Source organism: Orcinus orca, chromosome 8 (genome assembly GCF_937001465.1).
Source record: "Orcinus orca chromosome 8, mOrcOrc1.1, whole genome shotgun sequence".
Taxonomy (NCBI): Eukaryota; Metazoa; Chordata; class Mammalia; order Artiodactyla; family Delphinidae; genus Orcinus; species Orcinus orca.
Window position 1 is genome coordinate 50399458 of NC_064566.1, and position 16566 is coordinate 50416023.

At 56.5% G+C, this 16566-nt stretch overlaps 1 protein-coding gene across 8 annotated transcripts in view; it reads right to left on the minus strand.

Annotated features, from left to right (window-relative positions):
• PDE2A (phosphodiesterase 2A) overlaps window positions 1–16566 on the minus strand; it is a 94805-nt gene that overhangs the window by 60573 nt on the left and 17666 nt on the right. For 6 of the 8 annotated variants that reach the window (XM_033405637.2, XM_004279757.3, XM_033405640.2 and 3 more), the window contains exon 2: window positions 4206–4275. In XM_033405637.2, coding sequence (XP_033261528.1) covers window positions 4206–4275 — 70 coding nt within the window. Of the gene's footprint in view, window positions 1–4205; window positions 4398–16566 lie in introns of those variants that run through there. The other 2 variants (XM_049714260.1, XM_004279759.2) reach the window with 2 other exon arrangements.

Sequence of the window (16566 nt, forward strand, 5' to 3'; positions counted from 1 at the left end):
TGCTGTGAAACCTGGACAAGTCACCTGGCCACTCTTGGTCTCTGGTAACACTGGTCAAAGGGGGGTCTTAAGAGGAGGCTCCCTAAAGATCTCCCTGCTCTGGGCCTCAGTTTCCCTAGATGGCAGCGAGGCTGCCACCCCTACAGGGGGTTAGAGACCTCTGATGATCAATATAAGCATCTATGTTGAACCTAGCTCAGGACACATGGGATGGGCAGACCCAGCCCAGCCTCTCAAGAGCTCGAATTCTGGCAGGAGCCAGACCCCAACACCATGGGATGCATGCCTGGAGCATATCATGTGCATGTCAGGCTGCGGGAAACAGAAGGGAGGGCCGTCTGCCCAAGGCCTGAGGGGCTGACAGTGTGGCTGGGCCATGAAGATGGGGTTTCTTAGACACAGAAAATGGGAGTCCCATGAGGCCTATTTAGTCACTGCTATGACTGCAGCACTTAACACTGTGCCTGCCTGGTGCATAGCAGGTGCTCAATAAATGCTTTCAGACAACAGAATGAGCTCCTGTTAAAGGAGACATTTGTGAAAGGAGCTTGGAATTTGGAAAGAGCTGCCTAAACGGTGATGACGAAGATGATGACAATGATGATTCTGCCCAAAGACAACAGGATGGGAAAAGGTGACATGAAAGCTTGAGAAGGTAGGAGGCCCAGGGATGGCCATCCAAAACCAGACAGTATTGCTTGGGAATGATCAACAGCCTTCAAGATCCCTTCTTCCAGTTGGGCTAGAATTTTCCTCAGCCTCAGGCCACATTTCTCTGCCCATCCAACACCCCCTTCAAGGCTCAGCTCAAGCCCACTCACTTCAGAGAACCTTCTGGAATGTGGTGCTGAGGCATTGGCCCCGAGCCCCTTCCCCTGACTGACTCTGATGGTCTCTGTGCCTTCCAACCACAAGGAGTCCTGGCCTTTCGTGCTCTCAAGTCCTTGTTGGCAGACTGTCCACTAAGGTCTCCCCATAGCTTTCTCTGGAGGGTATGACCTGGATCCTCCTACTGGGTCCATCAGACTAGAGGGTCCCCAAAGATGTGATCTGGCTTCGTTTTTCAGAAAAAGGTCTCTGTGAGGAAAGCAACTATCCCCCCATCAGATGTGGGGTCAACACAAGTGGAGATAGATTGAGCTCTTCCGGGTTGCCTCCCAGCCCAGTGACCCTCTCTGGGCGCCACACAGAGAAGGGAAGAGAACTGGGCAGCATGCAGAAGGGGGCACTTGGCTTCTCAGCACCCCAGAGATGACATGAGAAGGAAGGGCAGTGGGCCACACTTGGGACTAAGACATCATGGTTGGCAAACTTGCCTAACTCCCAGCCCAGCCCCAGCTGCTACTGCGCCGAGGAGGCGCCACCGGGGATACCACCCAGGCCTCAGTGCCTGCACCTGGACCCCCACCCTCTGCGGAGAACCATGAGGTGGTAGTAAACACAGTGAGCCCGAGACACGTGCATCCTCTCCCCGCCCCTTCCAATCCCGGCCCAAAACATGAGACAGGCTAAGAGGAAAAGAACAAAGGTTCCAGGACCTCCACATCGCCCGCCGCCCGCCTGTCCAGCGCCTGTTCAGCCGGAAACCCAAGACAAAGGCCTTGGTGAAAGCGAGGAGGATGAAGGGCAAAGGGTAGAGGCAGCCTGGCTTGGGCATCTCAGGGGACCTAACTGGGAGGGAAGCGAGAACAGGATGGCAGCCAAGCCTTCCCTGCACACACACATCACTCCACAAACATTTATGGGACACCTGCTGTATTCTGCACACCCGAACATCACATACCTCATTCCTCACCCCACACACCTTATACACCCAATCCCTCACCCCCTGCAACACCTTCCACAGCCCTCCAGCCCCCCCTCTCCCCACACATACCCTAGCTAACTAGATACCCTTCACATGTAAACAGCTCACAGGGAGAGAAGATCACATAATCCACGTGTCACACCGAAAAGCCATCTAGCTCACACACCCACACTTCACGCCACACTCACACTCAACCTTCCACGCGCACCTCACACACCCGACACTCACCTCTCCAAGCACAGACACACAGTTCCAATTAAATTCAATACACACACACCACCTAGACATAGAGACACACCCTGCATAGATAATGTGCACACCTAATGTCACACCAAAATGTCAAATGTTTGCGGGCACACACAGCTCCTTAGCACAGACAGTCCTGCCTGCACACTGCCTCCTCCCCACATGTACTTGGGCATGCGCGCGCGCGCACGCGCGCGCACACACACACACACACACACACACACACACACACACACACACACAGAGTCAACAAGTCCTTGCCTTGGCCCCCTGGACCCTGGCTGCTGCACACTTTCCTACCCAGAGCTGTACAAACAGTCATCACACAGACACATGACACTTAAACACCAACACACAGGTCCCAATATATTTCCCGAGCAACTCCAGGATGTAACGCGGTGACTCGAAGCCAGTCACCTAGGCTGCAAACCCACTCAGACACAGCTCTCCCACCCCCACTCCCCTCTACCAAGACATCCAATGAAACCTTTCATCAGACCCCTCCAGCGGCTCTTCCTGGTTACACACAACAGTCCATAACACACACAAATACACACACAATCCCCCATGTAAGCTGCCCCTACAACTACTCCACCCCACGATGACACACAGTCATGTACACATAAGTTCCCCACACACACAACAGTCATACATACACCTACCACTCCACACTCACAACTCGGCCTCCCTAGCTGCACACGCCATGCAACGCCATTACACTCACGGTCCTCACACTCAGCATAAGCTCCCACAGATCCCCCCAATAATCCCACCGCTGATGACACACACAATACTACATGACACAACACACATGATCACACACAAGGCACACCCAACACACACAACCCAGCTCTTCCTACTCAAACACATACCACCCAGACTCGCCCAGCCCTGGACACCTCCCACCACAGGTGACTGACACCAGGTTGCAGGCTATTCCTCCCCTCCCTCATCCCAAGCCCCCGGCTTCCCAAGTCCAGTTCAGCAGGGATGAGGGGGTTTATAAGTTATGAACCCCAGTGCCCCACTGCACAATCCCCACCCACCTTAAATCCCTCGGTACCGCCCAAGGGCTGCTTGCTCCATGTTTAGCCCCTTCCACCAGCACCCACACCATGCCATGCCTGACAACAGGGGAGGGGGAAGAGGTCCTGGGGACACCGGCGGGGCATTCTGAGCCTGTCCCCTCACCACCCCAAAGTAGAGGCTGATATAAGGGGAAGAATGACCACAGGGAAAAGCCCTAGAACAAAAACAGAAACCTAGAGAAACTGGGGGAGTGATGGGCAGACTGAGAGAGGGGGGCACGTAGGCAAAAGAGACCAAACAAGAAAGAAATAGAGGGGCAGAGGGAGAAGATGCCCAGAAAGACTCAGAGGAGAAACGGGGGCCACCATACCCAGAGAGAGACAAGAGGAGAGGGTGAGACAAGCAGGAAAAGGCTAGGATCTTCTATACAGGAGGGAGGAGGGAAAGCAGGAAGAGGGTGGGAGGGGGATCCTGCAGAGAAGGAGAGACAAACTGTAATGGAAAGAGGCATTTGGACCCTGGGTGGGGTCTGGTGTGAGGACTGAAGTCCAGGTGTTTGAGTGGGAATCTGGGTGAGGGCATAGATGAGTCTGTGGAGTCGGGGTTCAGGGGCTTGAGATGAGGGGCCCCAGCTCTAAGGGGGGGTCCTGGTTGAGAGTCGGGGGTTCAGGTGTTCTGGGTGGGCCTGGAGTCTGATAAATATATTGGGGGTCCAGGGCTATGGGCAGGGGTCCTCCACTAATCTGGGAGGCAGGGGGTTCCAGGCTCAAACAGAACTCTTGGGTGTGAACAGGGGTCCCATTGTGGATTGGGAGTTCAGTGCTTGGGGGTGGAGTCCCAGATCTGAAAAGGGTTCAGAGTCTGGCGTGAGGCTTTGAACTGTGAGCTAAGGACTCAATGTCTCTAGGGTACGGGCTGCAGTCCCAGCACAGAAGTGGGATTTTCAGCTGGGGAGGGGTCCCCACCCTGGGGTCCCCACCCTGGGGTCCCCACCCTAGAAGGGTTCAGGGACGGGGTAGACCATGGGACCGGCGACAGCACGCTCCGCGGAGAACCCGGCCTGGCGCTCACCCAACACCCCGTTCCCCTCGTGCCCAGAGCCGGGAGGGGCGGGGGGCCCTACCTGCAGGCTGTCGGCGCATGGCTGCGGCGGCGGCGGCTCGTCCGGCTTGAGGAAGACCTGCTGGCCCCGCCTGAGGAATTGGACAACAGCGATGAGGATGTGGTGCAGCACCAGGACCATGCTCGCAGCCGCCCGCCCGCCCGCCCGCCGGCCTGGCCGCTGCGCTTGGCCAGGGCGTCCGCGACGGCTTCGCCTGATCCGCGCGAGTGTCCGCCCTGGCCCCGCCCCGAACCGCCCACTTCCCGCCCCCCGACCGCCCCGGCCCCGCCCACCTTCCGCAACCGCGGACAGCACCTCTTAGCTCGTCCAATCTTCCCACCCCCACCAGAGCCCCCCACCAGCTCTCACTTCCCTTATCTCTCTGCTCTCAAGATTCTTCCAGCTTGTGCGCTATTAGGATCCCCCGCCTGATAGCCTGCTCTCAGCCTTCGCTCCCTTCTCTTGCCCCTTCGCTACTCCTTTCACTACCTCTCAGGGGTCGCCTCTCTGAGCCTCTCTCCTGATCACATCCTCTCCCCCCACCACTTACTTAATAAAGTCCTGGAGCCAGGCTACAGTCCCACGGCAGAGACCAGCGCAGTGAGGGGGCGGGGGGGGGCGGTCCGGAGGGGGAGATAGAGGGGAAAGGACCGCTGGCACGAACAAGGAGCCCTGGGCTTGCTCTTCTTCCAGGAAAAAGGGAGGAAATCGGGGGAAATTTCAGAGGTCGCTCCGAGTCTGACAGGCCCTGGAAGCAGTAGCAAATCTGGGAGGGAGACACGTGCGCACTGACACGCGAGCGCACACACAGGCGCACCATTCCCAAGTTGTGGGTAGGGGCACTGGGCCCCCAGCACTGGGCAGGCAGGTCTGCGTTGGGGTCCCCGCAAGCCAGAGAGGGTGCAGGCCCCAGGGCCACACAGTCCACAGTTCCGCGGTGGGACTTGCGAGCCGAAGCGCAATTCACCGCAGAGCGGCCTCTGTGCTCAGGCGCCCGCTGCAGCCGTGACGCTCCTGCGCCCCCTGCTGTCCCAGCGCGGCGGCTCAGCCCGGCCCGATTTGCCATCTGCGCGGGAGGGGCGGGTGTCGGAGGGGAAAGGGGTCACCTGGGCCAGCTCCCTGCCTGGACCCAACCGGTTCCTAGCCTCCGCTTGGCATGAGGTCGGCTGGGGCGGTGGGACGTGTCTGGACTGGAGGGTGCTCTTGGGTGTCTCCTGGCCATTGCCGGCTAGCTACTTACTTTATGACCTTGGTCAGATCCCCTCCCCAGTTGGTTTCTGGGCTTTCGTCTTGCCATCTCTTTCACAAGACTGCCAGGAGAATCAACCCCACAATGGTGCGAAGGCAGCCAGAGTCCCCTGACAGCCCTCGCTGTGGTCTGACCTGAATCCTTCCCATGTACTGCGGTCCCCTCTCTCTGCAATTCTCCCCTTAACCCTCACCCGCCACCCCTGTTGGAGGGTGACTCAGTGACCCTCCAGCTTCCCAGCTCCCCACCTCACTGGGCTGATTCATCTGGGCCCTTTCTCCCTGGGGAGTGATTTCCTCAAGGTTGAGTCATTGAGCCCAGTCCTGGACACAGTCCAGGCACCTGGCACACAGGCTGGGCAGAGCCCTAGCTGTGTCACAGCTCAGGGGGAAGCCCTCCATGCCAAGAGTTCTCCCACCTCTCTTTCTGAGGGCCAACTCTGAACAATGCCTCTTCCCCTGCTCACACACCTTTAGTGACTCCCTACCATCAGCACAATAAAGTCCCAACCCTCAGCCTGACACGGCAGACCCTCTATGACTTAGCCCCAGCTTGTTTTTTCAGCTTTGACCCTCTTGCCACTGTTCCTTAAATTTATACTTCCCGCTCTACTCAGATGCGTGACTGACTCATTCTCACCTTCAGGCTTTTACCCAGCCACCCCAACCCTAATGTCCTCTAGATCCTATCAGCCTGCTTACCTTTCAGGGGCCAGTCGGAGGCCCACCTCCTCCAGGAGGCCTTCCCTGGATGCTACCTCAGCCCTCTGGGTCCCCCTTCTTGCATCTTTCCTAAGCGTCATGTCTGGGGGCAATTTTACTGCATCTTATTTTACTGCATCTTCAAATTGGGGGCAATTTGTCCTACTTACTAACACTGTAGAAAACATTACATGGGCTAAGATATGTAAAGGTTCTGGCCCAGAAAAAGGCCTCCCTTCTCTTTTTTTGGCCTCAGTTTCTTGCTCTGTAAAGGGAGTGACCAATGTAAGGGCTATTATAAGTCTGAGGCCAGTGCACAAATCTCTTGGTAAATCCTGAGCATCTGTCATCAGCTCAGTCTTGGGCTCCGGATATGCGGGTGGGACAAAGGCATCCAGGAGGCATCTGTTACAGCCACTCGCCAGAGGCGTTTGTTCTTCAGGAGAGGCCATCTCAGACCTCACAGTCAAGGGCCAACCCTGGCCTGGCACGGCCAGCATCTCTTGGGCTTTAACATTTGCTGAGCACTTACTCTGTGACTCACAGTTCATCTTCTCAACAACACTATAAGGTTGGACCCATTATTAGCCACATTTTACAGATAAGGAAAACTGAGGCACAGAGAGACTAAGTAACTTGCCCACAGTCACACAACTAATAAGTAGTAGAGCCAAAATTCAAACCCAGGCCATCTGGCCCCAATCTGTGCTTTATATTCATTCTCTGCCTCTTGAGGAAAGGCATGTGAGAAAAACTAATTTTCCCACCTCTCCTTTTGTCCCCAAGAATGCACTCAGGGTCCTACACTCCCAGCCCCTGAACCCTCGGCCTGCCTTTGCCATGAGGAAGCCCAGCTTCAGGGGTACCTGGCTCAGCTCCACAGCCGCCTCTTTTCATCTCCCCACCTTACAGGTCACATTAAGCTGTCCAGTGGCCCAGCTACCTCAGACTCGGTATTTTAGGAAAAGGTGACTCAGCTGACAGCCTGTCAACCTGGCTACTGGGCCATTCAACCTCAGGCCCTGTCCAAGAACCAGCCCTTCCTCGTTCCTAACAATGACCCCTCTCTGGACCACTGCGCTTACAAAGCACTTCCTCACCCAGGGCTGGTGAGCAGACTTTCATGCTCGTCATCTCTCCATGTAAGAGTGTGACACCAGCAGGCCCTCCAAAGACCCCAAATCTGCTCCCATCCTCCATGACCATGTGTCCTGCTTCCAGGAGCCTGTCTGCGTGCCTGACACGCATCTATCCTCTTGCTGCTAGCCATGGTCAGACTCCCAGAAGCCCAGGTTCAAACCTGAGCCCTGCCCTGACATGCTGGGTGGCCCCATGCAAGGCTCTGGCCCTGTGAAGGTTGGCCTGGTTCTCTTTGAGAACTCAAGCGGCTCGGGTGGAGGAAGGCAGGGTCCAGGTAGGCCTAGCGGGGCAGAAGGCAGCTCTCTGGGGCAGGCAGGCCTGCCCGGGCATGCCAGGCCCAAGGACTGTGAGCGAGGGCCAGATCCCGACGTGGGGGCTCCTCAGGAGGCAGTGTGTGTGGCTCAGTCTCTCCATGACTTGAGGTGGAGCCCATGCACTAAAAGAGGGTTCCACCATCCGAGGGGCCCTGCCCGGGGACAGTCCAAGAAGGGCCCAGGAGGAAGCTGACATCTCTGCGGGTTCTGTGTTCAGCTAGAGCCCATCCGCAGTGGGCACAGCCCCGGAGAGGGCACAGTTGTGAGGCACCGTTAGTTAGCCCTGGTGTGTGCATGTGTGTAAGGTCCCGCATGCAGGTCTGTGACCATGATGTGGGTGAAGGCGGAGTACAGTTTTGTAAGTTTGTATCTTTGTAAGGATGTGTGATGCTTTCATTGTACAGCTGAGCTTGTGCGTGTGTACACAGATGTGTGCGTATCTACAGGAATGTGCATGTGTGTGTGTGTGCAGACAGTATGTGTGCCCAGGTGTGAGTGCGTATGCACACATGTAAGTATGTGTATACAATTGTGTGTGTGCACAAGAGTCCAAGTATGGCACATAGATGCAGATGTGTGTCTGCATGTACTCAAATTCACAACTAACAGAGGTGCTGCTAACGGCCACTAGCCCCAGTCAGCTCTGTGTGTCCGCTGGCATTGGCTCCAGATGTGGCAGTGGCCCTTACAGAGAAAGGATCTGGCCGCAGGCAGGTGTTGGGGACAATGTGGATTTGGGCTCTGAGTGGGCAGGGCCTGCTCCCAGAGCCCCCGCAGCAGCTCTAACCGGGAAAGAGCACAGGCTGAGTGAGCTCAGGCTCAAGGGATGAGGGGAGAGGGGTGGGTCAACCACAGGTCTCGTCCACTTCCATGTTATTTGCATACACATTTATCTTGTCTGCAGCAGATGGCCAGCTGCACGACCCTAGCGGGGAAAGGCAGCCCGGAGGATTCTAGTCCAGGACTAGTCCAGGACCTGCCAGCTCACATCGGGGCTGAGGTCCAGGGGACTCAGGCCTTGGCACACCTTGGCATCTGCTCCTTATCCTCTGCAAACCCCAAGAGCCTTCTGTCACACAAGGCTGCTGCAGGCCACACACAATCATCCAGACACTCACTGTCTTTCCGTAGATACACACACACACTCCCATCACTCCTACACACACACACATACTCCTACACACAGACTCACATCTCTATACGCCTGCTCACAGAGCTCCTGCACATAGAACACTGGTGGGCGCACCTGCCCTAGTACCTCCTTCAGGGACCACTGTGTCTCCTTCTCCCCGATGCCCATACCTGATGGAGTAATCTTTTCTTCACTCAAGTCTGACCCTGCCTCACCCATACCCACACGGGTCCCCACTGCCCGCAGGATAAAGTTGGAGCTCCAGTCCTGGCCTTCTTGGTTCTTAACCCCGCCTCCAAATCATCCTTTCAGGCCCCACACTCTGCCTTCTGGCCACACCCCTCACTGCTCACCAATCCTCCAGCAGCACTTCTGTACTTTTACCAGGCACTCGACCTCCCCACTATGCTGTCAGCTCCAGGGGACTGGACTCTTTTCCCGTTTTGCTCATTGCTGTGGCCCCAGCACCTAGAACAAGGCTTGACCCAGAGGAATTGCTCCAGAAGACATCTGTGGACTATAGGAATCGGTGGTAGAACCCTCCTTCCAACCTGATCTGCCTCCTTATGGAGGACCTGCCCAACTGTATTTGTTTCCCTAGGTGCCTCCCCATCAGACCCAAAAGAGACTGGGTCTGATTCAGCTCCATGTGTCCGTATGCAGCATATCCAGCACGGGGCCAGGCACACACAGCAGGAGTGGGGGACGGGGGGGCAGATGGTGACCCCCTAAACGAGACACAGGGATGTCGAGAAGGGGCGGCCACCTTGGCCAATCACACAAAGCCCACTTTTCCCAGAGAAGAGGCCTCCTGACCACCTTCCCCCATCTGAGCCCCTTGCTGAAGTCACCCTGACTGGCAATCCAGCCTCTGCTTGCACACTCCCAGGGACAGGGAGCTCACTTTCTTTGCAGCCAACCCCCTCCCGTGGGAGCTGGCTCTGCCTGGTGCCAACTCCTCCCACAGCACCGTCCTGTCAAATCCTGATCATCCCGAGCCATGATTCCCATGGGGAATGGGAAGGAAGTTGAGCAAAAGGAGCAGCAGATCCCAGCTTTCCCAACAGCTCCACCAGCCTTCCCAGCTTTGGGCAGAGGTGGGAGAAGGAGCTCTTGGCTCTCAGCCCGCCCCAGGCTTCTGCAGGCAAGTAGATTCAAGGTGCTCAGGCTTCCGCAACACCAACCACTATCCCCAGCAGTCTGGGGCAGTGCAGAGAGTGCAGCGCTGAGACACCCTTCAGCAGGCGCCACTGAGCCCCGTCCCCTCACTGAGCGCACTCTTTCTCTCATCCCTCAAGCCCCCCCACACCCCATCTCCTCCCCTCACCGGGGCCTCTTGCCCTCCAGTCCGCAGGACCTTGCAGGACTGCTCTAACCCCAGCCCTCAAGTGTCCCACGGAGATGCCTCCTCCTGAGCCCTGTTGGGCAGGCTGGGTGGATGAAGGCGATTAGGTCCTCAGCCAACGGTGGCTGCCAGAATCCCACCCAGCCCTGCCTGGACAGCTGCAGCCCACAAGCTACCCAGCTTTCCTTCACCAGCTATTCCTGGGCTGGCCCTGCTCCAGAGGTGCCTCGGGCTGCAGTTGGTCACTGACCCCAGTCCCCCATGCGTGCGCACATGCGCGCGCGCGCACACACACACACACACACACACACACACACACACACACACACACACACACACACACACACACACACACACACACACACACACACACACACACACACACACACACACCCCAGGACTGCTCAGTGCTGAGCCCATGAGGAATGCCAAGGCACAAGAAATTCTAAGCAACAGGGACCCGAGGCTCCATGCTCTGAAAACTCCCTGCCAGCTCAGACACTGTCATAGAGGGAGCCCCAGTCTGTGGCTTCCAGGTTCCAAGAACTCCCAGAGCTTTGTGATCTAAGAAAATCAGAGCCTCTATTATAAATCCCATTATTAGAAGAGTCTGTGCTTTGTACATTCTATGAATGCAAGAGCCTGGAGTCCTGAGAATGGAGGAGCCCAAGATTCTAACATTTTATTATTCTAACTGCCTGTAGTGCCGGGACTCCAGGACTCTAGCTCCAGGGTTTCCACAGCCCTCAGAGCCTGATGGTGTGTGGGTTGCGTCTTTGTGAATACCCGGTGAGGTGAGGGCCCCTGTGAGCCCTGCACTTGCCTTCCACCCTCCACCTTTTGCTCATACTACTGTCCAGGCCTAGGGTTCCATCGCTCTCCTCTCTGCTAATTAAATCTTAGACACCTTTAAAGGGGCAGGGAGGGCAATGCCGTCAGGGACTACCTACTGAGTGCCAGGGCCACCCGGGTGACTCTCTTATTTAATTCTCATGATATTATTAGCCCAACTTTACAGTTCATAAAACTGAGGTCCCGAGACATGAGGTCATTTGTCTCAAGTCTCACAGCTAGAAACAGGAGAACAGCGATCCAAACCCGGTCCCTTGCAAACCCACGCCTCCCAGTAGCAGGCCAACTCCTGAGAAGAGCCCGGTGGGAGGGGGCTCCCTCTTTGGCTTCAGGGCCACACTGGAGCAGCTCCTCCCATCCCAGCAGCCCCCCAAGCTCCAGAAGGCAGAGACCGTGGTCTCCTCTTCACGCCTTTCCAAGCTGGAGGCAGCCCAGAGTGGGCCACGTTTCCTGTCCTGATTGATCAGAAGGAGCTCAATCCGCAAAGACTCCGTGTGGGACCGGGAGACTTTTGTTTCTAGGCACCCGTCGCTATGGAAGCCAGGTGCTGCCAGCCCAAGGCCTAGCAACGAGGCCCCGCGTGGTGCAGGGCGGAGGGCAATTGTCAGGGACTTTGGAGGCTGCCAGCAAGAAAGAGGGAGGGTGGACCACTCCGCTCTCCTGGATGGAAGGCTGGACCCACTGCCCTGGCTGGGCTGGCAAGGGGAGGAAGGGAGGCAGAGGGGGCAGGACCAGGCAGGTTCTGAGAGACAGAGACCCAGAGATAAGGGCAGAGAGAGACTTACAGAGATAGACTAAGGGGGTTCAGAGACAGTGAAAGGCAGAGACACCATCAGAGAGAGGGAGATTCAGGAAGGTGGAAGAAGACAAGAGCTGAGGCTCAGAGACCACTGAGACAGACAAGCGGCAGAGAGGGACTGACTGTCAGACAAGCCCAACTCCTGGGGAGGGAGAGGGAGGAAGCCGCAGGGGAATGACAGAGATGGATGGACGTGTGACAGGAGGAGATAAGCCTGAGGCAGGAGGCAATAGAGACAGATAACAAAGTAAGAGAGGACCAGAAATGGAGGGGCAGGAGGGGTAACACAACGTGGACTGGAAGGCAGAGCAGGCAGCGGCAGGGGCAGTATGAGGACAAGGGCACCGAGAGCACAGAGCCCTGGGCTGGCCCCAGTCCTGAGCCCCTCCTCCTGGGTCTGCCCATCTGCGGCATGGGCGTCACCAGCCTTGTGCCACCAGCCCACCACACTGCCTCTCCCCCAGAACACAGAATCATCTAGGAACAGACGCTCAGAAAAGAGGCTGGTCAGAAAGGTTCCATGTGTCTCTTGCTCCCCAGGGACAGGTCTTGTACAAGCTCGTACAGTGAGGCAGTATCTGGAACAGCAGAAAGTCAGGCCTTGGGAATCCCAGTCCAGAGCGCACTCTCCACCCCCATCCGAGTCAGACTAGGCCTTCGTTACCTGTGGAAGCACCATCAGTACAGACAGGCACACTCGCCCCCCTACCAGAGTGACTGAGAAGACGACAGAGCCTAATATGGAACCCCCTTTACTTCCTTCTTCCTCAACAACAGGCCCTGTGTCAGGGCAGTGGGGACCCAAGGATGGAGCGGACAGCATCCAGTGGAGAGATGGCTCACAGCTCTCCCTCTCAGGGCTGCAACTAGGGAAGACAGGCTCTGGGGAACTCAGAAGGGCATGACCCCTTGGGGGCAGGGAAATGGCTGCAACTGGACAGGGAACATGTCATTTAATCCTCACTGTAACCTGTTACAAATGAGAAGACAGGAAAGCGACTGCCCTAACCACTACCAGACAGCAGGTGCCTGAACCAAGACTTGAACCCAGGTCTTCCGGGGTCAGTGAAAGTTGGAGGGCCTGGCGGAAGCCCCTCTGCCAGGGTGGAAGCAGCTGCTCCAGGAAGGGGGTGCTATCTAGGCCTGTTCAGGGGTACTTCCCAGTAGGAATGTGGGGAGGGTCCCAAGCCCTGCTCTGGCCACCACTCCTCCCAGCACCAGCTGTCCCCCTCCCCATGTCAGAAAGATGATAGTGCTCGGCTAGACTCTGTCACCTGTCAGGTACTAATCTCTCTCTCCCTCAGAGCTAATTTTTCCTGTGATTGTTAACACTGTCAGTGGCACCTGGCAGCTACTCTGGGAGCTCGTGTGTCCTCAGAGACGCCCCATCTGCCCCCATCAGCCTCACTCTCTCCAGACTCCTGAGGGAGGAACCAGCAAAGACTAAGCGCCTACTGCATGCCCTGGTGATAAGAAGCACTCTACATTCATTATCTCATTAAATTGTCCCTTGAGGTCTCTGAAGGCTCGCCTCCACCTCCTGTAGCTCCTGACCCCTGGCCTCCCTGCCTGCCCTCCCCCGACCTCACAGCACCCACCCCAGGATCAGCCTCTGGGGCAGGGTAACCCCACAGCAATAGGTACACACAGGTGTCTGGGAACTGGTAGTTTCATTCTCAGCTGCAGGGCCCACGGGGGGCAGTGGGGAGAGCAAGGGGAAGGTGTAGGGTCAGCAGGCTGAAGGTGAGAGGGAGGGGAAAGGGAAAGCAGGGGGAGGGGTGGGCAGGGGACCCACACCAGCCTCACTCCACATACACACACCCCGCATGCTGAATCTGGGCCACAGCCCGGATGATTGACCCACGGTGCCACACTCCCCTGGGCCTAAGTTCCTGGAAGGCAGCGCTGCAGGGACGATCAATCGACTGCCTCTCAACCTCTTCCTACTGCCTGGAGGCTGCCTCCTCCATGCAGCCTCCCAGGCTGATCAGTGTCACTGTCAGGGTGAGAGTCTGGGGGCCGCCTTTGGACAATAAGCAGTGACTCCCCTCATCCCTTCCTCAGCCCAGCACTCTCCCTATTCCTCAGGAACCTGGCCCAGGTAGGGGCCAACATGGAGGCTGGTGTGTACATGTGCTAAGTCAGTAGAAGAGAGGAGTTGCAAATGCAAAAGTGAGCCATGCGACCTGGGTTCAAATCCCAGTTCCTCCATCTTCTGGATATGTGACCCTGTGCAAGTTACTTAACCTCTCTGAGCCTCAGTTTCCTTATCTGTACAGTGGGGTTACCAATAGTACTCAGATTATACATGCAGAGCTCTGGCACAATGCTTCGCATACAGTAGTTTTTGATACATGAAAGCTTTCAATACTGTTACTGTGAGCGTGTATGCGCATGCATACACATGTATGCATGTGTAAGTTCCCTTGGAAGGTCCGGGGGGGATTTCTGGCACTCTAGCAAGGGGGCGTAAACTGCTCCCTAACCCTTGACTCCCCTAGAGTAGGGTCCGCAGCCACACTTTCAGCTCAGTCACAGAGAAGGGAGAACTGCTGCACCCCAAAAAACCCACCTGTGCTGGGAGAGGCTGTGTAGGAGAGATGGATGGCTTGGCGGCCACCAGGTAGGACTGGTGATTAGGAGGCTAACGGCCCAGCATCCGGAAAGGAATGGGAGGGAGACTGAGCCACGGGGCCATCCATCAAAGCTGGCAGGCCCAGCAATGCTGCACAGCGGGACGGAGAGAAGCAAGGGACAGCTTCAGGTAGGGGACGTGTAGACGAGCCAAGGGCCAGGCAGCCGGGCCCAGCTGACCCGTTACTGAGTGATTATCTTGGGACCTCAATTTCTTCATCAGAACAATGGGGCCAAATGTCTCTCTCTGCCCAGGTAAGTTCCAGCCTCAGCAGGCCCAATATCAGACGCGAGGGCCGGGGAGAGCCCTGGGGAGAATGTGAGGAGCTCAGAGATGCCCTTACCTCTTGGACCAGTGCCCAGTTCAGTCAAGGATCCCTGAGGGTGTGGAGTAAGGGGATGTGGCACTGTGTCGGGGCTGGCAGCCCAAAGACCCAAGTTTGATTCAATTTCTGACCCTAATCTCTTGCTGACCTTAGCCAAGCCCCTGACTTCCCCAGGTCCTTCCCTGGATGCCCTCCCCGACTAACTTCCCACCCACACCCAATCCTTCCAAGGCAGGAAGGGCCATAAGCACAGCCCTTGCCTATGCAAATTTCATTAAAACTGAGGGTAAAGTCACCCATGGGCCCTCCCCACCCACTGGAGGTAGCGGTTACCTGGAAAAATTCTGGCCAGCAAGTCTGGGGCAAGAGGTCCTAGCTGGGGTCTAGCTGGACCCTGGCAGAGCCCATAGTCTCAGTCTGTCTCAAAGGACCTCATCGAGCTTAATCAAGTCACTTTCCCTCTCTGAGCCTCAGTTTTCCCATCCCTAAAATTAAACAAGCAACAACAATAAAATTCTTCAGGGGGTCCTCTTACCCTGTGGGACAAACTGCAAACTCCTCACTGTCTCCACTCCTTCCCAGTCCTTCCCCAGGCTCCACTCCTCCTGTGCTCCCCACTGCAGACCCCACACTTAGGCTGTCCTGGACTTTTATCAATCTCTCGTCCCTCTTTAGGTTTCACCTCTGGACTCATGCCTTGTGGTTCACCAGTTCACCTCCAGACTTCTGTCTGTCTGTCTGTCTCTCTTTTTTTTTTGGCTTGCAGAATCTTAGTTCCCCGACCAGGGATTGAACCCAGGTCCCGGCAGTAAAAACACTGCGCCCTAAAGACTGGACAGCCAGGGAATTCCCTGGACCTCTGTCTCTCCAGTGGAAAATCCCCTCCTCGCTCAATAGGTCTAGAAGAAGTATCACCCCCTCGGCAAAGCCTTTTACACAGCCACTGGCAGAGCTAAGCCAGACCCCCCCAACAGAGCCACCAGTGGCTGACACACCTTCTCTGGAGCCTAGACCAGGAAATGTCTATGTCCCCATTTCACTCTGAGCTCCCAAGGGTGAGGGTCAGGCTGGGCCTCATTCCCAGGGCGTGAAGGTGGTGGGCAGCTCAGGGCCTCCAACAGGGAAGGGGCTAGGGACATGGAAGGAAGGAAGGAGGAAGAGAGGGAGGAATGAAAAGAAAGAGATAAGAAAGGAGGGACAGAGAGATACAACTGTCCTCAAGGTCCCCTTGGATCTGACAATCTGAATGAACTCCAGTCCACTCCAGATGGAGCCCCCATGCCTGGTCCTGCCCCATCTCCCACTCCCCTTTGGCCCCTGTCACACACCAGTACAAAGGCCCAGAGTCAAAGAGGTCTCTGGCCTCTGCCGCTGCATTCTGACCGGAGGCTAAAAACATGCCTGGTCGTCATAGTGATGCTGCGATGCTGTCATCAGTAATTCATCACCCAGGCCCTGGGAAGCCAGTGAGGTGTGAGGAGAGCTGGTCAGAACTGATCAGAGCGGCCACTTGGGGCAGGAGCCTTGGGGCTGTGGGCCTTGGGGAGGGTCAGGGATTAAACTTTAATGGCCCAATCCAGCTGTGTCCTTCCCTCAGCCTCCCAATGCCCTGGTAGGAAGGAGGAGCCCAGACCTTTCCCCAGTCTGTCCTGTGCACCTACTGTTTGTCCATCTCAGTCCAGCCTCAGAGGTGGGGGTCAGTGAAGGCTGGAATAGGAAGTCCCCACCCCAGGGCTTGTGAGCAGTGTCCAGGCCCTGCTGCCCTCAGTAGAGCAGGGGAACATCCCTCCTCATGTCACCGGGGTGGAAGGAAGTAAACCCGTATGTTGCGCCCTCTCCAAGCAGGCATTCCTAAGAAGTAACTCATTTAATCCTCCCAGAAAACCTTCA